The sequence below is a fragment of the Trachypithecus francoisi genome, unplaced genomic scaffold, assembly GCF_009764315.1.
Source record: "Trachypithecus francoisi isolate TF-2019V2 unplaced genomic scaffold, Tfra_2.0 Lachesis_group0, whole genome shotgun sequence".
NCBI lineage: Eukaryota > Metazoa > Chordata > Mammalia > Primates > Cercopithecidae > Trachypithecus > Trachypithecus francoisi.
Window position 1 is genome coordinate 53,863,712 of NW_022681453.1, and position 22,956 is coordinate 53,886,667.

The following is a 22,956-nucleotide window of genomic DNA, read 5'->3' on the forward strand; positions in this document are numbered from 1 at the left end:
GCACACGTCGTCCCCTAGCCCCGCGGCCCTTTAAAGCCCGGACAGGTGCAGCTAGGTACCGCCTGTGGTTGGCTGGCATGGGGTGACGTAATGGCACATGGCCCGTTGCCATTGGCTGTGCGGCACGCTCCGCCCCCGGGACTGCAGCGCGGGTGGGGGTTGTCCGTTTTACGCAGGCTGTGGCAGCTACGCGGTGAGGAGACGGCTCACGGCGCCCGTGAGCTGGGGCGGTCGGTTCTTCCTCCTCCGTGGCCTACGAGGGTCTGGATCCTTCTCTGCCGGCTCGTGGGCCGTGCCTTTGCCCTTCTGCGAGGCCCTGAATCTGACCCCTTCCCTTCATATCCGGATCCGGGCTCCTCCCCCAAAGCCCGGGGTTCCGGACACCTCCCCCAAAACAACCCCTCTGGCCTCCTCTCCTTCAGTACTTGGAATCTGATCTCTTCTCCCTAATTCTGCGGATCCGGCCCCTAATAGCCTTTATCAGACCCTCAAACAAGAGGCTGACTTCTGCCCCCTTGCCAAGGAGCGAGGCCACTTTCCTCTCCCCAACCCATGCTAACGGGGATAACTTATTTCTCTTCGGGAACTGCATCTTATGCGCCTTTCCCCACCCATCCCTACAGCCCCTGCAGTACCCAGTTTGGCCTCTTTTGCTTGTAATAACGCAGATCCCAACGCCACGGCACCTCAGAACAGACCTTTTTCTTTCTCGCGTGGGGCCTGACTCCTTCAGTGAAGCCTCTCCACGCCCTCTATCTGCAGGTCCCCAGCCTGGGTAAAGATGGCCCCATGGCTCCCGAAGGGCCTGGTCCCAGCTGTGCTCTGGGGCCTGAGCCTCTTCCTCAGCCTCCCAGGCCCCATCTGGCTCCAGCCCTCTCCACCTCCCCAGTCTTCTCCCCCGCCTCAGCCCCATCCGTGTCATACCTGCCGGGGACTGGTTGACAGCTTCAACAAGGTGGGTGCACCGGCAGCCTCTTTGGAGGGGAACACAGCGATTTAGAGTGGGGAACTCTGGGATGCAAATCTGCGTGGATTCAAGTTTCATCTTGGTCTCTTACTAGTTGTATGGCCCTAGGCAGGTTGCCTTTCTGTGCCTCAGTTTCCTGGTCAGTAGAACAGTGAAGTGCTAGCATGTGCCAAGCACTGTACTTAGCTATTATTAATTTTCTGTTTCCAGGGCCTGGAGAGAACCATCCGGGACAACTTTGGAGGTGGAAACACTGCCTGGGAGGAAGAGAAGTTGTCCAAATACAAAGACAGGTAAGGGGCTGCTGGGGGAACGGGTGTATATTCCCCTCTCTGCCAAATCTCTGCTCTACTGGTGGAGGGCTAGGAACTCTTGGGGAGCACTTATTCATTCAACAAATAGCACTAAACATCTATAGTATAGCAGTAAACAAGGCAAGCAAAATCCCACCTTCCTGGAGCTCACATTCTAGTAGAGAAGACAAGCAATGAATAAGTAAGTGAATAATATTATGTCAGATGAAAGAACAAACAGTGAAGCACGGTAGACTGCAGGATGGTGGGAGGCAGCGTGTTCAAGATGTGGCATTTGAACAGAGAGACCTGAAGTGAAGAAGCGAGCTATGTGACAGGAAGGAAATTGGGCAGACGATGGGACTGAGCTTGGTGTATTCAAGAAGTGGCTGGAGTGGAGTGAGCAAAGGGGAGAGTGGTAGAAGGTGAAGGCGGAGGCTTAGGCCTCAAAGGCTACAGAAAAGAGTTTAGATTTTTTTTCGGAGTGTAATGGGAAGCTCTTGGAAGATTATGAGCAGAAAAAGTGATATTGTCTTCTTTATACCTTTAAAGATTACTCACACTGCTATGTAGCAAACAGACTGTAAGGGGCAAGGGTGGAGGAAGCAGGGAGACCAGTTTGGGAGGCAAGTGCATCATCTAGGTATGAAGGCAATACGAGCTAGTGTGGTATCTAGTGGACGACATGGTGAAGGGGTCACAGTCTGGGTATATTTTGCAGAGAGAACAATAGGACCTGGTGATAGATTCATTATGGGTATAGAGAAACAGTAGAATAAAAGATGCTTACTAGATTTTTGGGCCTGACCAACTGGGTGAATAGTGCAGCTGTTTTCTAAGATGGTGAGATGGGAAACTGAGAAGGTTTAGGGGAGGGGTGGGATGTGGTGTTTTTTGAACGTATTGGGCTGAAATGAAATGTCCATTAGACATCCAGGTAGACTCCATCCAAATCTGGAATTCTGAAAAGAGTAGGAATTGGAAACAGAAATTTGAGAGTCATCATTATATAGTCAGTATGTAAAGAAAGTCATTATGAGGAGAGCCATTATATAGTCAGTATATATAATACAGAAAGCCATTATATAGTCAGTATGTAAAGAAAGGCATGGGAAGGATACAGAAAGCCCAGCCCTGAGCCCTGAGTCCTGAGCCCTCCAGCTTTTCAAAGTCAAATGGAAGAGAAGTCAGCAAAGGCTCAGAGTTAGACCTGGTTGTCGGTTCTTACCCTCTCAGAGCCACAGTTTCTTCGCCTGTAAAATGGGGATATTAATACCTGCTTTGCCTATTTCATAGGAGTGTGGAAAGGGCTTAACTGGGATGCCCACTAGAAATAAAGGTTTTGTTATTATGTAACATTGGTCATTTTCTCTTTTCCTTTGCCGGGCATGAGTTTCCTCATTCAGGAATGAGGGCATTGGCTAAGACAACCCCAGAGGCACTTCCAGCTTTGTAATGGCTCCTGCGTTACTTGCTTTTTAAAATCACTTCCTATATGCCAGGCACTGTGTAAGACCCTTTAAATACAGGATATAAGGCATCAAATATATATATATATATTTTTAATTGTGGTAAAATACACATAAAAAATTTCCCATTAAGGACATTTAATAACATTTACAATGTTGTGCAACCATCACCACTATGTAGTTCCAGAACATTTTCATTACCCCCCAAAAAATCCTATACCTGTTACACAGCCACTCCCCATTCTCCTCTTCCTCTGGCTCTTGGCAATCACTAATTTGTGTTAGTCAAGCAGAAATTATGGATTTGCTGATTTCATTGGAATCATAAAATATGTGGCCTTTTGTGTCTGGCTAGTTTCACTTAACATAATGTTTTCAAGATTCACCCATACTGTAGCATATATCAATACTTATTCCTTTTTATGGCTGAATAATATTCTCGTTTGGCTGTACCACATTTTGTTTATCCATGCATCAGTTGATGGACATCTGCATTGTTTCTACCTTTTGGCTGTTGTGAGTAGTGGTGCTATGAACATTGTGTACAAGTTTTCATTGAACACCTGTTTTCCATTCTTTTGAGTCTATATCCAGTAGTGGAATTGGCAGGTTCTTTTTTTTTTTTTTGAGACGGAGTCTCGCTCTGCTGCCCAGGCTGGAGTACAGTGGCCGGATCTCAGCTCACTGCAAGCTCCGCCTCCCGGGTTTACGCCATTCTCCTGCCTCAGCCTCCCGAGTAGCTGGGACTACAGGCGCCCGCCACCTCGCCCGGCTAGTTTTTTGTATTTTTTAGTAGAGACGGGGTTTCACCGTGTTTGCCAGGATGGTCTCGATCTCCTGACCTCGTGATCCGCCCGTCTCGGCCTCCCAAAGTGCTGGGATTACAGGCTTGAGCCACCGCGCCCGGCCGGAATTGGCAGGTTCTATGGCAATTCCATGTTTAACTTATTGAGAACTGCTTTTCCACAGTGGTGATGCCACTTTTTATTCCCACCTGCAGTGTGGGAGGATTCTAATTTCTCCACATCCCTGCCAACACTTGTTATAGGATGTATTTTTAGCTATATCTACCCAGCAAGGGTATTATATTCCATTGCTCAGATGCAGGAACTAATGTATGTTACAACAAACCTGCAGGGAAGGTATTGTTGTCCCCATTTTACAGATGACAAAACAAAGAGGTTCAAAGAGGTTAAGTGACTTGCCCAAGGTCCTACCACTAGATTTGAACCCAGGTCCGTCTGCTTCCCAGAACCATGATCCCTTCTATTGTACCTCATGGCCTCTCCTTTCATATTGTCACGGCACGAGGAAGGGTAGAGAGAGACCTGAGGAGGGTGGTGGGCGGGATGGGGCGTGTTTCCCACCAGCCCTGCCCTGTCCGGTCAGTGAAACCCGCCTGGTAGAGGTGCTGGAGGGCGTGTGCAGCAAGTCGGACTTCGAGTGCCACCGCCTGCTGGAGCTGAGTGAGGAGCTGGTGGAGAGCTGGTGGTTTCACAAGTGAGTGGCAAGGGGGCCTTCCCTGGGAGTGGGTCACAGGTGGGGCCTGGTGATAAGGCCTTGACTTGGCCAAGAAGCAGGGGGTTGCATGGTGGGGGCCATGTCCTGGTTCTGCTCCTTCCAAACCCAGATCTGCTAAGGACTTGCAGGGGGACTTGTGCACCACTTTGAGCCTCAGTTTACCCCTCTGCCAAATGGGGAAAGGGCATTGGTCAGATGGCCTTTTGGGTCTTACGTCCAAGCGGGGTTGAATCACAGATTCAGGCATGGGGGAATGGGAACAGCACTTCTGACACTATCTCAGCGCCTCCTCCCCACTTCCCTCCACCCTGCCCCTGCTTCAGGCAGCAGGAGGCCCCGGACCTGTTCCAGTGGCTGTGCTCAGATTCCCTGAAGCTCTGCTGCCCCGCAGGCACCTTTGGGCCCTCCTGCCTTCGTGAGTTTTTAAGTTGCTCTTGGGGATGGGAGGGGACCGCCGAGTCCAGGTATCCAGTCCTGGCTCTGTCCCTAGCTAGCTGTGTGAACTCAGGCTACTCAGATAATTTCTCTGGACCTCAGTTCTTGCCCGCCTCACAGGGTTGGGGAGATGGGCAAATCAGTGGGGAAAGGCTTGGAGAAAGTACAGGGGCTACACTGAGTCAGATGCAGTATGGTTATCATCATGTATTAAAGAAATGATAGACCCCCCCAGCCCCTTCATTTCCCATGCCAGATCGGATTATGGTATCTTCCTGGGGAGAGGCGGGTGTTGCCCTGGAGCCTCCATGGTCACCATCTATCCTTACACACAGTCCTGGCACAAGAGCCAAACTTACTACCAGCCTCTTTTAGAACAGTCTTTCCTGAAGCTACAGATAAAGAGATAGCTGCAAAGATGGCAAATTCAGTCTTTGTAAAAGAAAATATTGGCCGGGCGCAGTGGCTCACGCCTGTAATCCCAGCACTTTGGGAGGCCGAGGCAGGCGGATCATGAGGTCAGGAGATCGAGACCATCCTAGCTAACACAGTGAAACCCTGTCTCTACTAAAAAATACAAAAAATTAGCTGGGTGTGGTGGTGGGCGCCTGTAGTCCCAGCTACTCGGGAGGCTTAGGCAGGAGAATGGTGTAAACCTGGGAGGCGGAGCTTGCAGTGAGCCAAGATCACGCCACTACACTCCAGCCTGGGCGACAGAGCGAGACTCTGTCTCAAAAAAAAAAAAAAAAGAAAGAAAATATTTGGTGCAGTGGCTCGTGCCTATAAACCCAGCACTTTGGGAGGCTGCGGCAGGAGGATCACTTGAGGCCAGGAGTTTGAGAGACCAGCCTGGGTACATAGCAAGACCCTGTCTCTTAAAAAAAAAAAAAAAAAAAAAAAAAAAGAAAGTGGGGCATGGTAGTGCAGCCTGTAGTCCCCCTAGGCTGAGGTGGGAGGATTGCTTGAGCCCAGGAGTTCGAGGCTGCAGTGAGCTATGATCATGTCATTGCCTGGGAAACAGAGCAAGACCCTGTCACTAAAAATAAATAAATAAATAAATAAATAAATAAATAAAAGGTTTGTAAAATCTGATGGTTCCACAAGAGGAAATTGGTTAAGTAAATTTCACTTTTATGACAAAATATTATGTCACTAAAATTAATTTTCTTCTCCAAAAATGTTACTGATATGCAGAGCAGAAAATATTCTCTTGTATATCAAGGTTGTATAGACGACCTCACCTGGTTCGGTGTCTTCCCACAGCCTGTCCTGGGGGCACAGAGAGGCCCTGTGGTGGCTACGGGCAGTGTGAAGGGGAAGGGACACGAGGGGGCAGCGGGCAGTGTGACTGCCAAGCCGGCTACGGGGGTGAGGCCTGTGGCCAGTGTGGCCTCGGCTACTTCGAGGCAGAACGCAACGCCAGCCATCTGGTATGTTCGGGTAGGTAGCCAAAAGGTGTGGCACTGGGCAGGGGCAGATGGGGTATCTGCCTGCCCATCCTCATGCTGCTCCCATTCTACCCAGCTTGTTTTGGCCCCTGTGCCCGATGCTCAGGACCTGAGGAATCAAACTGTTTGCAATGCAAGAAGGGCTGGGCCCTGCACCACCTCAAGTGTGTAGGTAAGTGGGGCTCTAGCTAGGTCTGGGGAAGATGGGCAGGGGCCTGGGCTTGGTCCCTCATTCTCTCAACACAAGCCTGGGCTAAACTAGCCTAGGCCCTACCTTCATGGACATCTCAACCTGGCTGGGAAAGCAGACAAGTAACCAGATACTTACAGTCCAGTACACAGGTACTGTGTAGTATAGTCCCTGTGTACAGTGAGAGATGCCTCTGATCTAGTTCAGTGGAAGTCGTGATGGGGAATCAGGAAAGGCTTCTTGGAGGAGGTGCTACTTTGGCCAAGTCTTAAAAATTGAGGAAGGGGCTAGGCGCGGTGGTTCACGCGTGTAATCCCAGCACTTTGGGAGGCCAAAGAGGGCAGATCACGAAGTCAGGAGATCGAGACCATCCTAGCTAATGCGGTGAAACCCTGTCTCTACTAAAAATAGAAAAAATTAGCTACTCGGGAGGCTGAGGCAGAAGAATGGCATGAACCTGGGAGGCGGAGCTTGCAGTGAGCCAAGATCGTGCCACTGCACTCCAGCCTGCGCAACAGAGCAAAACTCCGTTTCAAAAAAAAAAAAAAAAAATTGAGGAAGGGTTGGCCAGGAGAATGAGGACCCTGAACTTGGCGTCAGGAAACCTGGGTTCAGGACTTGGTTTGGTCCCAGCCTAGCCACTTACTTAGACTAGAGTAGAGGCTAAGCTGTTATAACAAAAATCCTCAAAAGACTGTGGCTTAAAGAATATACAGGTTGGCCGGGCATGGTGGCTCACTCACGCCTCTAATCTCAGTACTTTGGGAGGCCGAAGGGGGGTGGATCACCTGAGATCAGGAGTTCAAGACCAGCCTGGCCATTCTCTACTAAGACCTGACCAGCCAGTCTCTACTAAAAATATAAAAATTAGCGAGCCGTGGTGGCAGGTGCCTGTAATCGCAGCTACTCGGGAGGCAGAGGCAGGAGAATTGCTTGAACCCAGGAGGCAGAGGTTACAGTGAGCCGAGATCACACCATTGCACTCTAGCGTGGGTGACAAGAGCGAAACTCCATCTCAAAAAAAAAAAAAAAAAAAAGAATCTAGAGGGTAGAGGTTTATTTTTTTTCCTCATATTACAGTCCCAACGTGAGTAGTCCAGGCTGGCAGGGAGCTCTGCTGGTCACAATCATTCCAGTACCCAGATCATTCCTGTAACTTCCTGTACAATCATCCCCTTGGGCATTGTCTGCATGGTGGAAGCTGAGTCCTGGGCATCTCCGTGTCCCATGTCTCAGCACTCAGGAAGGGAGAAGGGAAAGAAAGTGCATTGAGGAGTCCAAGCATTGTTTTAAGACCAAGCTAACAGTGGAGCTCACCACTCCTGTTTACATCCTGTTGGCCACAACTCAATCACAGGGACACACTTAGCTTCAAGACAGGTTGGAAAATGTGGTCTCTGGCTGGGCAGCCTGAGGTCCAGCTGCACGTCTGCTTCTGTGTTGGTAGACAGCTTGCAGTCCCTGCCATACCATTTAATCCCAGGCAAGACCATTCCCCAATGGCTCTGGCCTCAGCTTCCCTACTAAATAGGGATCAGAATTCTCACCCTGCTCACCTCTCTGCAGACATTGATGAGTGTGGCACAGAGGGAGCCAACTGTGGAGCCGACCAATTCTGCGTGAACACTGAGGGCTCCTATGAGTGCCGAGGTCAGTGTCTGCTTCTGCAGTGGGGATGTGAGGAGGGGAGGAGGAGCTGCTCCACACCTGTCCCTCCAAACCTTCCCCTTCTCAGGCTTCAGAGCACCCCCAGGCCTCCTCTTCTGGAGCATGGCTCTCCTGGGCCTAGAAGCACATCTCACCCTCATCTCTCTCCTCTCTCCAGACTGTGCCAAGGCCTGCCTAGGCTGCATGGGGGCAGGGCCAGGTCGCTGTAAGAAGTGTAGCCCTGGCTACCAGCAGGTGGGCTCCAAGTGTCTCGGTGAGTCTCCTGCTGATGGGACACAGGCACCTGGGAGTGCCTCACCCAGCATGAATGGTGAAGGGGCTGGAATATGGGGAAGGAAGGGTGGAATGTTGCCTCTGCAAGGGCAGAGGGTAGTGTTGAGAGATGGACAAGATGGAGTCGAGGTGCTGGGTGGGGGGCCCTAGCAGGACTCTGACCCCTCCTTTTCCCCCAAGACGTGGATGAGTGTGAGACAGAGGTGTGTCCAGGAGAGAATGAGCAGTGTGAAAACACCGAGGGCGGTTATCGCTGCATCTGTGCCGAGGGCTACAAGCAGATAGAAGGCATCTGTGTGAAGGAGCAGATCCCAGGTGAGCCCTAGGGTGGGAGAGGGGAGGTCCTCATTCAGAGGGAGGGCAGGCAAGCCCCTTCCCCAGGTAGCAGTGGCAGCTCGAGTCCTGCCCCACCCCTACTGCCACCCAGCCCCCTGGAGACTGCACTGAGACCAGACTGTACGTCTGATCTCCAGGTTGGCTCTCAGCAGCCTTACACTTTCCAGGGTACAAAGGGAATCAGACTTGGCATCAAATCAGTCTGCCTCCCTAACCTGTTTCCTCATCTATGCAATGGGATCAGTGTTTGCCCTGGCCTGCTGAGAGCTGTCCTAGGCCGGGGGTGTGGTGAGATGCAGGGTAATCACAACAATGATGGCAGGGACCATTTCCCCAGCAATTACTGTGTGAGATGCTGTTCTAGGTGCATTCCTCATCTTAACTTATTTAACCCCTGAAACAGCCCGACGCTGGAGGTCGGGTTCTCATCCGCATTCTAACTATGTAAAAACTAAGATGCAGAGAGATGAAGCTACTTTCCCAGGGCTATATGGCAAGCAAGTTGCAGAGCTGGGATCCCAATCCAGACAGTCTGACCGTGGAACGAGACTCATACATGTAATAAGTGCTCTGCCCCCAACTTGTCTACCACATGGCCTTGGCCAGTCCAACCCCTTTACCTCTCTGAGCCTCACTTTCCCATTTAGTGAGACAGGGATGGTATAACTGCCTCTTGCAGAGTGGTTTTGAGCAGTAAATGTTGTGTGCCTGGCTTGCTGGGCAGGCCTGGTGGCCATGATGATCAGGTGCATGGGAGTTCTGGGGAGGCTCCAAGAACTGCCAGGAACAGGGATACGAGTGCCAGGCTGCATCTCTCGCTCCTCTGCAGAGTCGGCGGGCTTCTTCTCAGAGATGACAGAGGACGAGTTGGTGGTGCTGCAGCAGATGTTCTTTGGCGTCATCATCTGTGCACTGGCCACGCTGGCTGCTAAGGGCGACTTGGTGTTCACTGCCATTTTCATTGGGGCTGTGGCGGCCATGACTGGCTACTGGTTGTCAGAGCGCAGTGACCGTGTGCTGGAGGGCTTCATCAAGGGCAGATAATCTCGGCCACCACTTGTAGGATCTCCTCCCACCTACGCTGCCCCCAGAGCTTGGGCTGCCCTCCTGCTGGACACTCAGGACAGCTTGGTTTATTTTTGAGAGTGGGGTAAGCAACCCTACCTGCCTTACAGAGCAGCCCAGGTACCCAGGTCTGGGCAGACAAGGCCCCTAGGGTAAAAAGTAGCCCTGAAGGTGGATACCATGACTTCTTCACCTGGCAGGGACTGGCAGGCTTCACAATGTGTGAATTTCAGAAGTTTTTCCTTAATGGTGGCTGCTAGTGAGCTTTGGCCCCTGCTCAGGATGAGGGGGTCCTCACAGTGGTGGGGCCGTCACAGCCCCCTCTTGCCAGCTGCATGCTGCCAGCTCGTTCTGTGTTCACCACATCCCCACCCCTCATTGCCATTTATTTATTCATCTCAGGAAATAAAGAAAGGTCTTGGAAAGTTAAAAGGCTTCAGTCTTACTACCTGTTCCACCACCCCCACGTTAGGGAAATTTCCTAGAATCCTGGGAAATTGAGGGATTCCCTGATGGTGAGTGGAGAAAAGATAGAGGAGAAGGTTGCCCCTGAAGTGCTGTTAGGAGAAGGAGGGTAGAGGAACCAGCCTTAGGATGGTTCCATGCCAGCTGTCATTTGGCAAAGGACCCTGGACAGATGACTTTTGCCTCTGAACTTCACTCTTCTCTTTCCTCAAATGGGCTTCATAATGCTTTCCACTCAAGACTTAACATGAGAATTAGGTGATAAATGTGAAGACCTGGACAGTACACAAGAGATGTTCAATAAGTGTGGTCGCCATTATGACCAGGGCCTCCAAGCCTCAAGCAACCTTTCCTCGAACTCTTCCCCTCTGTCCAATACACAGGACTTAGAATGACTGGGAGGCAGGGCCTCCAGTCTCTCCTTCCTCCTATGAATACAGGATCCTGGCATGGCCAGTGGGAAGCATGAGCCAAGTCCTAAGGGTTTATTTCTTTGGCACAAAGAGGACAATCTAGACAAGCGAGGCTCATCACTCCATGTTGGGGAGTCTGGGGCACCTGCTCCCTGTTCTTCATGCCCAAATCCATGCATACCCACCCTGTATTCCGCATAAGACACGGCCTCTGTGCAAAATACCGGCTGAAAAAAACCAGAAATATTAAAAGCAAAAAACAGGGCGTGGGGGTGGGGTGAGTTCAAACCTGGCTGTCCCCCGGGGGGCTGTCGTCAGGTGGAGGCCTGGGGATGTCTTTTTGTTTTTTTTTTTTTGAGACGGAGTCTCACTCTGTCACCCAGGCTGGAGTGCAATGGCGTGGTCTCGGCTCACTGCAACCTCCGTCTTCCCGTTCAAGCAGTTCTCCCGCCTCAGCCTCCCGAGTAGCTGGGACTACAGGCGTGTGCCACCTGGCTATTTTTTTGTATGTTTAGTAGAGACGAGGGTTTCACTATGTTCGACACTAAGAGGCTGGTCTCGAACTCGTGACCTCGTGATCCGCCCACCTTGGCCTCCCAAAGTGCTGGGATAACAGGCGTGAGCCACCGCGCCCGGCCAGGATGCCCATTTTTTAAAGGCTAAACTGTCCCAGTCGGCCATGCCATGTGGGCATCGGCCAGGGTCCTAACCCTGCGTCAGGACCGCTCCTCAAAGCTCGATGGTATCACTGGAGGCGCTGCGGGATTCCCCAGGCTTGCTGCGCGGCTGGACCTCTCCCTGGCCGTTCCCCGGCCGAGCAGCGGTAGAGTCAGGGGCTGGGGTCGGGGCAGGCAGTAGCTGTACTGTGCTGGGCAACTCATCTAGGGGCAGACTGTCCACTGATGACAGCCCGTGGCGCCAGGGGTTCCAACTGATCTTGAGTGAGCCCCTGGAGAAGCTGTCCAGGGAGCTGCCAGAAGCCGCCGCGGCTGCCCCGTCGGGATCTTCCACTACGTGTTGTGGGACCGGCCCGCGCACGCGCACGTCGCTGAGTGACCTGCAGCGGCCGCGGAGGAGCGAGGAGCCAGCGTCGCCGAGCTCGGCTTTGGGATGGCTGCCCCGACGCGGCCGCAGAGCGCCTCCAGGCGGCGGGGAGGCCACGCCGCGGAGGCCGCAGCGCTTGAACACACTGTCTCGCACCAGGTGCTCGCGGAAGAGCGCGGCGTCGATGCTACGGCTCAGGTTGATGGGCGATGGCGGCCGCAGATCCAGCTCGCTCAGCGATGGCGCCGGTCCCACACCGTTGTGGGACAGTCCTGGGCCACCCTGGGGTCCGCGACCCAGCGACGCAGCCGAGCCCCAGGCGCCTGAGCTGGGCGTGGCCAGCTGCCCACTCTCCGCCGGGTTGCGGATGAGGCTCTTGCTGATGTCCAAGCTGCCTGCACCAACGCTGCTGGGCCGCGTATAGCAGTTATTGGGTCGCTCCGGCACCTCGCTCTTGCCCGACGGCGCCGGGCACGCCAGACGCATCAGCTTAGCCCAGCAAGCGTGCTCCGTGGGCGGCCTGGGTCTCGCGGCAGCCACCGCGGCCAGCGACAGGGCGAGCGCCCATGTCAGCTCCAGGAGGCGCAGCCAGAAGTGGACACCCCACCAGGCCCACGAGAAGCGGCCCACGCGACCTGGGCCCGGGTACAGCCAGAGCGCAGCCGCCAGCTGCAAGCCGCTGGCCAGCAGCCCCAGCGCGCCCGCCACGGCCAACAGCCGAGGGCCCGGGCTTGCATCCCAGCCCCGTGGGCCGTCCAGCAGGCGGCGACGGCACAGGCAGAGTGTGCCTAAAGCCACGGCCGCGCCCCAGGCGCACGACAAGCCTTGCGTCAGGAGGTTGAGCACAGACCATGTGGACAGCAGGTCTGTTGCGAGCAACCCCACACCATGCACCAACGCCACTGCTCCCAGCAGGAGTGGCTTTTGCAGCGGTGGCGGCAGCCCTGCGCCCAGGCCGAGCAGAGTCAGGGCTGCCAGCGCCGTGAGCAGCAAGGGGAAGGGCAGGTTGTAGAGCACCAAGCCCCCGCGAACGCCCAGCCGCGCCTGCGAGCCATAAGGGTCTGTAAGCATGTAGGCGGATCGCAGCCCCGAAGCCACGAGCACCAGCACCGCGGCCACCAATGTCAGCCGGGGCCCTGCTGGGGCGGCTGCCAGCGCAGCCAGCGCCAACAACGCGGGCAGCAGAAAGAGCACCCCCACCCCGTAGACGTGCAGCTCCCAGGAGAAGCTCAGGACCCGCCGCAGGGGGCCCCAGCGTAGCGGGGGTGCAGTGGCATTGGCTGGGGGGCTGGAGGCTGGGGCTGAAGCCATGGAGCTGGCTGAGGGCTCCGGAGGGGGAGGCTGGCCCAGGGCTCGCTGTGTGGTGACTCGAATGAGGCCCCGGCGTGACGTCGAGGGGGCCTGGACTGGGGGTGCTGGGGGATGGCTTTGGGGGCGCCCCGGCCACTCCTCGGCGTCATCTGCAATGATAACAATATTAAAACCGCCTTTTGAAAAGTGCTTTTGATTTTCCATCACCCTCTAGTGTGGTTGGCAAGTCATTTAACTTTTCCAAGCAAATCTGCAAAATGGAGATAACAGCACCTGCCTCACTGGGTTATGAAGAAGATGGAATGTTTAGCATGGTGCCCAACACCCAGTAAGTGCTAAATGGATGTCACCTATCGTTTTTATTGAGGGTACTATCAGTACCCCAGCAGTTCGACACATGGGCTGCATATTAAAATCGTCTGGAGGCCAAGGAATAAGAATTTCTTGGAACGTGGCTTGGACAATGAAATTTCTTTCTTTCTTTTTCTTTTTTTTTGAGACAGGTTCTCACTCTGTCATTCAGGCTGGTGTGCAGTGGTGCAATGAGGGCTCACTGCAGCTTTGACCTCCAGGTCAAGCGATCTCCCACCTCAACCTCCAGAATAGCTGGGACTACAGGCATGCACAACCACATCTAGCTAATTGTTGTATTTTTTTGTTGTTGTTCTAAAACATACCCATGTTACATATTAGAACATTCTAGCCCCAAAAGGGCAAATGACTTCTCCCAGATTTCCCGGTGAGTATGAATTTATTATTCTAGGTTGTTTGAAGGAGGCCCTGGGCAACTCCTTTAAGCAGGTGATTGTCTCCATTCATTCCCTGCCCGCCACCCCTCACACACCCCCAACAGAGGTTCTCAGTTACTGGACAGAGCACTCCCTCTCCCCACACACCAGCCATGCCCTCACCTGGCTGCAGGGCCCCCATGGGGCTCTCTGTGTGGTTTGCAGCTGGGCCAGGGTCTGAGGGACCAGGGATGAGGGGCTTGGGGGTGCCTGGGGCCTCCACGGCTCCTCTCACCCGCTGGGGGGAGATGGGGTCTGCTCCATTCATTGCTGCTGTCTCTGAAATGACAAAGTAGTCATCTGACTATAACTAAGCAGTAGTTACCTGACCCTCCTATGGTGCTCCTAATCCCTCAGGATTGAGTCACAATCACCTTCATTTGCCACAGAGAGGAAAATGAGACCTAGAGGGACCCAGGGTCAAACAGAATTGAGGCATCCAGCTGTCCCGGAACATCACTCAGCACGCTCACTGATACCAACCTGGCTTGGACGGCCCATCAGGAGCCTCTGAGGCAGGTGGATCCATGGGCTGGAGTCCTGGTGAATCCTTAGCACCAGGGAGGTCAACCTGCTTGGGCAGCGGACTTGGGGAGCTGACTTCCCAGGACACCTCAGCTCCAGCCCTGTTGGGGGTCTCAACCGGCAGCTCCTCAGCAGGAGGAAGGCTTCTGGCCAATGCCAAGTCTGGCTGGGCCCCTGGCTCCTGAGAGTACACCACCTCAACTGAGGGTACTGAGCCAACATCAGAGGCTGCTGGATCCTGCTGGGTGAAGAGGGGGCCTTGAGCTGCCTCCTGGAAGTGTTCCTCAAACCCACCCTGTCCTTCCAGGACTGGCCTCTTGACAGTACCTGAGTGGGGAACAAGGGTGTGGGGTGGGCCCTGGTAGTCTGAGGGAGAAGTGGGTGGGACCCTGCTCTTGGTTTTGGCCTTCAGACCCTTATCTCTAGGTGGCTGCTGTCCCTGTTGGCCTCCGTGCTGCAGGGAGGGAGGAACTGTGGCTACCCTGAGTTGAAGTCTGGGAGTTGTGGGGATGAAAGTGAGATGAGGGTGGCCCACTGGGTGCGGAGCCACTGCTTCTTGCTCCAGAAGCTCTTGTGAATCCAGAGGTCCTGTCCAGCCGTGGGAGCTTTGTCCTCGAGCCATCTGGAGGTCATCAGTTACTGGGGGTCGTTCTCTCTGAGCCCCTTGGGCTGCTTTGGGCCCGTACAGGGCTGGCCCAAGGGGAGAGGCTACAGGCTTCTCAGGCATCTCGTCAGCAGGGGCATGGCGGACATCAGAGTTCCTGTGACTCTCAGCTCTGAGGTTGTCCGGGTAGATGTCAAACGAGTGGGGCTCTGAGCCCAGAGAGCCCTTAGGGTGGGCTCCAGGAATCATAGGGGTTTTGGAGTTTTCAAGTGGCCTGGGAAAGCCTCTCCCCAGGGCAGGGCCAGTCCCCAGGAGTGGCAGCAGCAACAACAGCAGGAAGCCACATACACAGCCCCATGGGCTGGAGGCCATGGTCTACTCCGATGCCTGGGCCTAAAGCCCCCACCTTCCAGTCCTCACTGGATGAGCCTAAAAAAAAAAAAACAGGGGGAATGACATGTGAGGGCTGGGGGCCCCCATGCCTTCCTCAAGGGGCTGGCAGGAAAGAAAAACAATGCAAGGCAGCAGCTTCTCTGCTTTTAAAACTGCTGGATGTGGCACTTGCCTGCTTTAAAACCTTCAGTGGCTCCCCATTTCCCTCAGGAAAGAACATAAGCTCCTCTCCTGGCCTTCCAAGACCCTGGCCACCACAGGCTGTTCATCTGTCCTCCAACATCCACTGGACTGTGTGACTCCCATGCCTTTGCTTCTGCGGAAATGTTCTCTCCCTTCTCCTTCACTTGCTGAAATCCTGTTCTTTTTTTTTTTTTTTTTTTTTTTTTGAGACATAGTCTCACTCTGATGCTCAGGCTGGAGTACAGTGGCGTGATCTTGGCTCACTGCTGCAACCTCCGCCTCCAGGGTTCAAGTGATTCTCCTGCCTCAGCCTCCTGAGTAGCTGGGGTTACAGACATGTGCCACCACACCTGGCTAATTTTTATATTTTTAAGAGATGGGGTTTCGCCATGTTGGCCAGGCTAGTCTTGAACTCCTGACCTCAGGTGATCTGCCCATCTTGGCCCCCTAAAGTGCTGGGATTACAAGCATGAGCCACTGCGCCCAGCCTGAAATGTTATTCCTAAAGCCCATTTCAAAAATGAGAGAGATGGAGAGGGAGAGGAGAGGAATATGCACCTGCCTTTGGGGAGGGGCCTGAGTTTGAATCCCAGCATCTTCATTTCCTGGGGGAGTCATTTGACCTCTCTGCATCAGTAAAATGGGGGATAATAAGCCTGTCTAACTTGAGGCGGCTCTTATAAGACTTAAATAACCAAACACATATGAGTGAGGTTCATACCTGATGCTTGAAATGCATTAGAACCCTTTCACTTTTCCCTCTGTCCAGAAAGCTTTCTGTCTCTCCATTCCCCTTAACTATTTCAACAAATAATTTGCACACACACTATGTGCCAGGCCCTGATGATAAAGCAGTGAAAAGACTGATGAGACTGCCCTCGCGAACGGCATTCTAGGGGAGAGACAGATGATACATACTTTTAAATAAGATGAGCTATGAAGAAAATAAAAGAGGGCTAAGAGATGGATGAGAGGCCATTTACACAGGGGGTACCAGAATGTCCTCTCTGAGGTGACGTTTAAGCTAAATGCTGAATAAGAAAGAGTCAGCTGGCCGGGCGCGGTGGCTCAAGCCTGTAATCCCAGCACTTTGGGAGGCCGAGACGGGCGGATCACGAGGTCAAGAGATCGAGACCATCCTGGCTAACACAGTGAAACCCCGTCTCTACTAAAAATACAAAAACTAGCCGGGCGAGGTGGCGGGCGCCTGTAGTCCCAGCTACTCGGGAGGCTGAGGCAGGAGAATGGCGTAAACCCGGGAGGCGGAGCTTGCAGTGAGCTGAGATCGGCCACTGCACTGCAGCCCGGGCGACAGAGCGAGACTCCGCCTCAAAAAAAAAAAAAAAAAAAAAAAAAAAAAAAAAAGAAAGAGTCAGCTCTTTGAAGATTTGGGGAAAAGGCATTTAGCAGAAGGAACAGCAAGTACAGAGGCTCTGAGGCAGGAATGAGCTGGGTGAGTTCCAGAAATAAGAATAGGAAGGAGGGGTATAGCTCAGGGTTAGAGCATTGGACTGCAGACCAAGAATAGGAGCGTGGGCAGGGCACAATGACTCAGGCCTGTAATCCCAGCACTTTGGGAGGCTGAGGCTGGTACATTGTTTGAGGCCAAGAGTTTGAGACCAGCCTGGCCAACGTGGCAAAACCCCATCTGTACTAAAAATACAAAAATTAGCCAAGCATGGTGGCGGGTGTCTGTAATCCCAGCTACTCGGGAGGCTGAGGCAGGAGAATCGCTTGAACCCGGGAGGCAGAGGTTGCAGTGAGCTGAGATTGCACCATTGCACTCCAGCCTGGGCGACAGAGTCAGACTCTGTCTAAAAAAAAAAGAACACAAGTGCGGCTGGAGCACAGGAAATGAAAATCAGGAAGGCGGAGGTGAGGTCACAGGTGTCTTGTAGGCCACGACGCGGCACCTGAATTTTATTCCACATGTCACAGGCAGCTAGTGGGGATGGGAAGCACGGGGATGACAAAGCCTTATTCGTGTTTTAAAAAACGGAGAGAGGCCAAGTGCTGTGGCTCACACCTGTAATCCCAGCACTTTGGGAGGCCTAGGTGGGCGGATCACTTGAGGTCAGAAGTTCGAGACCAGGCTATCCAACATGGTGAAACCCCATCACTACTAAAAATACAAAAATTAGCCAGGCATGGTGGTGTGTGCCTGTAATCCCAGCTGCGTGGAAGGCTGAGGCAGGAGAATCACTTGAAAGCCAGGAGATGGAGGTTGCAGTGAGCCAAGATTGCACCACTGCACTCCAACCTGCGCGACAGAGCGAGACTCCATCTCAAAAAAAAAAAAAAAAAAAGACGGGGAGAGAGACGCCAGTGTAAACACCCAGGTAAGATAGGATGGTGGCTTGTTTCAGCTTAGACATGCCTCTTCCCGCCTTCCTTCCCTCACCTTCCTGGACACTTGTCACCCTGGTCTGATTCTGTAATAATCTCTTATTTCAAACCTGCAGCCTCCAGTATATACCTGGCCCCAGGTGGATATCCCCTAAAAGTTCCTGTTCCTGAGAGCCTGTCGGTGGGCCAGGGAGGCACCACCAGGAGAGGGTACATGGAGGGTGTGAGAGCTGAAGCCTGGGTGTGTTTAGGGGCAGAGGCCCTGCTCTTTTCCTCTCTGGGGAGCAGCTGTCCCCAGAGCTTCCAGGCTCTTCACCCGTGGTGGCTCACAGACACCTTAAGAAGCCACTGAAAATCCCTGATGCCCTCCCGGGGAAAGATCCAGGCTCACCAAAAGTTGTGGACAATTTCAAGGGGTTCAAAGACCTCTGAGTCCCATCCTCCAAACTCGAGTTTAGACTCTGTCTTAAAGCCTTGTTAGTTCATTTCTCAAACATTCACGGAGCCCCGTGGGCTGCTCCTGGTCTAGGATAGGTGCTGGGGGCCCAGAGACAGGGCTTAGCTCCAGGGTTGAGAGGAGGGGTGTGCTGAGAGGCCCCTAACACAGGTACTGGCTAAAAACAGTGCTCCTGTGTTTAGTTCTTCCTCAGTTAGGCTCCTGTGCTAAGCTTAGCAACATGTCATTCCGCCCTCCCAATACAAGGTGTGGGACTAGCCATTTCACAAGAAGAAACGGGGGTTCAGAGAGGGTGAGCAACTCCCCCAAGGTCACACAGCTGAGTGGACACAATCGGGGTTGTGAAACCCTCGGAGGCTCATCTTCCACATGAGGTCCAAAAAGCTTTGCCTTTGGACGGCTGAATGGGGCCTCCAAAGATAAACATGCCATCTGCCTACCACCGCCAACCCAAGAGATGTGGGCACCTGCGGACAAGGCCGGCGCTTGCCCAGCCCTGGGCTCCCACTGCTGGAGAGGCTGTGGGGGGTGGCGGATCTCTCTGTCGCAGGGACTGGGGAGAGGCCGGCCTGGGGGCAGGGCGAGGCCGCTGCAGGGCAGCCTCGGAGCTGGTCCATCTCGGGTTACCTCTCCTCCTCCTCCTCCTTCTCGTCCTCCGTCTCCGCTCTCCCTGGCTCCGCGCCTTCCCGCAGTGTGCTGGATGGGGGTGGGCGCCGTGCAGGCCTTGTCGCCTGCGCCCGCGACGGGGGCAGCAGGCCACGCTCCCCGCCGGGGCCCCGCCATCGCCCCCTCCCTGGGCCAGCTCCTCACCTGCGCGCCGCAGCCCCCGCGTTCACCTTGCGCGCGTCCCTGCAGCTGCTCGCCGCGCCGCATCCTCCGAGATGCTCAGACTCGGCTAACAGAGCCCGGCGCTGCAGATCGCGAGCCCGCCCACAGGAGCGCAGCCCTGCTTAACTCTTTCCCCTTAGGGGTGGACTCTTCTCCCAACCCTGACTTCCCCTCACTCAGGGATTCTCAGGGCTGAGTGGAACTGAAGTCATTTCTGAGGAATGTGGAAATGCCTTCTGCAGCATCCCTGAAAACGGGGCAGCTAGCCTCTGCTTGCATACCTCATGGGACGGGGAGCTCACTTCCTCTTTGTATCCCTATATCCTTTTAGGTAAATCCTACCTACGGCTTGGTATGTATCCTTCAGATTATTTTCAATGCACAATTACATGTATATCTTAAATAGAAATGACGTCATACTGTACAATTTTTTTTTTTTTTTGAGACGGAGTCTTGCTCTGTCGCCCAGGCTGGAGTGCAGTGGCGTGGTGATCTCGGCTCACTGCAACCTCCACCTCCCAGGTTCAAGTGATTCTCCAGCCTCAGCCTCCCTAGTAACTGGGATTATAGGCATGCAACACCATGCCCGGCTAATTTTTATATTTTTAGTAGATACAGGGTTTCACCATGTTGGCCAAGATGGTCTCGAACTCCTGACCTCAGGTGATCAGCCCACCTCAGCCCCCCAAAGTGTTGGGATTATAGGGGTGACCAACCGTGCCCGGCCACTGTACACATTTCTGTAATTGGCCTTTTTCACTTTACAATATATTCTGGCACATTTTTCATGTAAATATCTATAGATTTATCTCATTTCTTGTATCTACTGTTCAGAATTCCAGCATATGGTCAGCTAGTTATTGTTCTTTATCTTGTCTCCTGTGATTGGACACAGGTTGTTTCTAGCCTTTTGCTAGCAGGGATAACGGAGCAGGGATAATGCTTAACATATCATTGTGCACGTGAACTAGTGCACCTACCAGATAATTGCCTAGCCGAGGCATGGTAGTAAAATCTATGGGTCTGCATAATGGGGCTGGCAAACACTGTCAAAATGTTCCTGGTCTTTCTTTGAACACCTCTTGATATACTAAACACCCACTATTAAGCTCAATTCTTTAAGGGAAATCCACACAGGAAATATATGTGGTTATCAAAAAAGAGACAGGACTGGGTGTGGTGGCTCACACCTGTAATCCCAGCACTTTGGGAGGCCTACACAGGAGGACCATTTTGAGCCCAGGAGTTCAAGACCAGATGGGCAAGATGGTGAGACTTTTTTAATTAAAAAATAAATAAATAAATAATAATAAACTAGCTGGGCGTTGTGATACATGCCTGTAGTCCTACCTACTCCAGAGGCTGAGGCAGGAGAATCATTTGAGCCCAAGAGGTCAAGGTTGCAGTAAGCTATGGCCACTGGAGTGTCACTGGAGCGCACTGACCACTCTGTCCGTTGACCACAAGCTGTGTCACTGGAGTGCAATGACCACTGCACTCCAGCCTGGGCAATAGAGCGAGACTCTGTCACAAAAAAAAAAAGAAAAGAAAAGAAAGAGAAAGAGAGAGAGAGAGAGAGAGGCAGGGAGGGAGGGAAAGAGAGAGAGAGACAGAAAGAAAGAAAGAAGAAAATTTGGCCTGTGTAATGGCTCATGCCTATATTCCCAGCATTTTGGGAGGCCAAGGCTGGAGGACTGCTTGAACCCAGAAGTTCGAGGCCAGCCTGGGCAACATGGCAAAACCCCATCTCTACCAAAAAAAAAAAAAAAAAAAATTAGCCAAGTGTGGTGGTGCGCACATGGATCCCGGCTACTCAGGAGGGTTACGTGGGAGGATCACTTCAGTCCAGGAGCTAGAGGTTGCAGTGAGCCAAGGTCGCACCACTGCACTCCAGCCTGGGTGACAAAAAGAGACCCTGTATCAAATAAAATGTTAAATTTAACTTAAAAAAGAAAAAGAAAAAATTCTTCCTAGGGCTGAGCTGACATCCCCCTCCCAAAGGCTTCCTACCTCTAGCTCTCACAGAAAAGCAATACTCAGCCCCCAGTCGTGTCTGACATGTTGCGGTTTGAAGAATATTCCATCCCTAATGGCTGGTAAATGGTGGGGCCTGCATTCAGCTGTTTGACTCTGGGAGAGAGTGCAGGCCTTACCCATTTCACCACATGACCTAACCAGCTCTGTTTTCCTTGTTGGACAGCCCCTTCAGAATTGTAAAGGCATCTCTCATTTCTCTAGAGTCTTCTTTCTCCAGAATAAACACTCTTTTTCAGCTGTTCCTTGCAGGACAGCATTCTGGGTTCTCACCATGTGGGATCTCTTCACTGTTTGCTTCTTACCAGCTCAACAACGGCCCCCTTAAAGTAGGACTCTTGGAAATGAACCTCGTTGGGAGTAAAGCTGAACCTTCACCTCTCCTTTCCAGGATTCTCCTCCATTCATACGGCCTCACACTGAATTAATGTTTCTAGCAGCCACATCATGTTGTTACCCAATTGATCTAGTAGTAAGGTGTTCCCATCTCTTCATGTACAACTGGTTTATTGACTGACGCTTAATGCAGGATTCTACATTTGTTTGTTGTTTATCTTGTTAGATTTATCCAGTTGTTACAATCTTGTAGGAAGTTAACTGGATCCTGATTCTACATATAGCTAATTGACATTTTGGAGGGTTGTGCAATAACCATTTCCCTTCCTGACAGCATCCTAACTTCCTCTGGGGGACCTGTATCTTTTCCCCTGTGAGCAGTATTGGCCAGAAGGCAGTGCTAGGGCCCCCTACAGAAGCTGAGGAGTCTGGATCCTTCCTCTCACTTCCCGTTGTGAACTCGCTGGGAGCCTCCTTTGGAGATGTTGAGATTCCCTCTGCAGGCTCAGAGCTGGCCCGGTTCCCTTCCTCACTTTCTCCTGAGGAGGGCAGGTGTGTGACTGCCTGACCTCCCAGTCCATGCAGGGCCATCTGGCTGCTTCCTGGCTGCCCTCTTTGGAACCAGGGGCCCCAATCCCATCGCGTTTCTAAACCACCAACTGGCAGGGGTTCTGAAATTCCAAACAAATGCAAGAGAGATTAGGATCTCTTTGGCTAGAGGCAAGGCGAAAGCTGATCCTATGGAAAGAGGAGACTGGCTGGGGTGGAGGTGAATGTTTAAGTGGGGAACACGAGACGCAGGTGTGGATGGAGAGTATCTCAGCTCCAGATGGAGCTCCCAGCATCCTTCTGGAGACTCTGGGATGGCGGGGATAAGTGAAAGATGACTCCAAGTATACAAGAGGTGGTCAATATCTCCTGTTTACCAAGCACTTGGTCTACCAAAAACTATGCTACACACCATTATTCTTTTTAAGTCCTCATGACAACCCTAGGTGTTATGCTTTTCATTATACAGCTGGCAAGCTGAAGCTCAGAGATGTTCAATAACTTGGTAAACAGCAACGAAGGGAGAGGCCTGACTTTAGAACTAGTGCTCTGTGTTTGGAGACAGAGTCTTGCTTTTGTATTTTTAGTAGAGGCAGGGTTTCGCCATGTTGGCCAGGCTGGTCTCAAACTCTTGGCCTCAGGTGATCAGCCTGCCTCGCCCTCCCAAAGTACTAGGATTACGGGCATGAGTCACTACGCCCCGGCCAGAACCAGTGCTCTTAATAGTAATGACACCCTCCTGCCCCTCTGGAAGAACCTGAGAGAGGAAAGTGGGGGAGATGGAAACCCCAGGCCTTCCAGGCAGCCCCTACTGTGTTAGGAGTTAATTGAGTCCATGAAAATAGGCCCTCCAGTTTGGATCTCTGTTGACTTCAAACCAACAGAGCTGAAAGTTGTGACTCCCCAAGGAAAGAGAGGGAAGGAAGAGGCAAAGAAGATGGGGCTGGCGATGATGAAATCTCCTGCTTAGACAAAGCCCAGGACAGTTGCCTGGCATTTTCGTTCAGGCTGGTTG

General features: G+C 52.7%; 2 protein-coding genes across 4 annotated transcripts; one reads left to right on the top strand and one right to left on the bottom strand.

The window, feature by feature from the left end:
* The first annotated feature begins 120 nt into the window (after window positions 1–120).
* On the top strand, window positions 121–10,452 carry CRELD1 (cysteine rich with EGF like domains 1). Of its 3 annotated transcripts, none has more exons than XM_033210629.1 (11): window positions 121–261; window positions 763–955; window positions 1,178–1,260; window positions 4,119–4,229; window positions 4,574–4,665; window positions 5,949–6,125; window positions 6,210–6,305; window positions 7,890–7,973; window positions 8,149–8,244; window positions 8,445–8,579; window positions 9,430–10,452. In XM_033210629.1, exons 2-11 carry the CDS (start codon window positions 782–784, stop codon window positions 9,642–9,644), a joined length of 1,263 nt encoding a protein of 420 aa, XP_033066520.1. In that variant the 5' UTR covers window positions 121–261; window positions 763–781; the 3' UTR covers window positions 9,645–10,452. The 3 variants fall into 3 exon arrangements, with proteins under 3 accessions (XP_033066520.1, XP_033066521.1, XP_033066522.1); XM_033210630.1 differs by having other exon boundaries at window positions 129–193; XM_033210631.1 differs by having other exon boundaries at window positions 144–217.
* Window positions 10,453–10,600: 148 nt separating this feature from the next.
* On the bottom strand, window positions 10,601–19,416 carry PRRT3 (proline rich transmembrane protein 3). The gene is made up of 4 exons (XM_033210608.1): window positions 19,005–19,416; window positions 14,170–15,244; window positions 13,810–13,965; window positions 10,601–13,047 (listed from the first exon to the last, which is right to left on the bottom strand). Exons 2-4 carry the CDS (start codon window positions 15,185–15,187, stop codon window positions 11,273–11,275), a joined length of 2,949 nt encoding a protein of 982 aa, XP_033066499.1. The 5' UTR covers window positions 15,188–15,244; window positions 19,005–19,416; the 3' UTR covers window positions 10,601–11,272.
* Window positions 19,417–22,956: the final 3,540 nt, after the last annotated feature.

What these genes read in the sequence shown, in the direction of transcription:
- CRELD1 (XM_033210629.1), top strand. Translation starts at nt 782, where the DNA reads ATGGCCCCATGGCTCCCGAAGGGCCTGGTCCCAGCTGTGCTCTGGGGC. An exon ending in TTGTCCAAATACAAAGACAG is followed by an intron (nt 1,261 to 4,118) that starts GTAAGGGGCTGC and finishes CTGTCCGGTCAG; the next exon opens with TGAAACCCGCCTGGTAGAGG. An exon ending in TGTGAAGGAGCAGATCCCAG is followed by an intron (nt 8,580 to 9,429) that starts GTGAGCCCTAGG and finishes GCTCCTCTGCAG; the next exon opens with AGTCGGCGGGCTTCTTCTCA.
- PRRT3 (XM_033210608.1), bottom strand. Translation starts at nt 15,187, where the DNA reads ATGGCCTCCAGCCCATGGGGCTGTGTATGTGGCTTCCTGCTGTTGTTG. An exon ending in TGATGGGCCGTCCAAGCCAG is followed by an intron (nt 13,966 to 14,169) that starts GTTGGTATCAGT and finishes TTGTCATTTCAG; the next exon opens with AGACAGCAGCAATGAATGGA. An exon ending in CATGGGGGCCCTGCAGCCAG is followed by an intron (nt 13,048 to 13,809) that starts GTGAGGGCATGG and finishes TTATCATTGCAG; the next exon opens with ATGACGCCGAGGAGTGGCCG.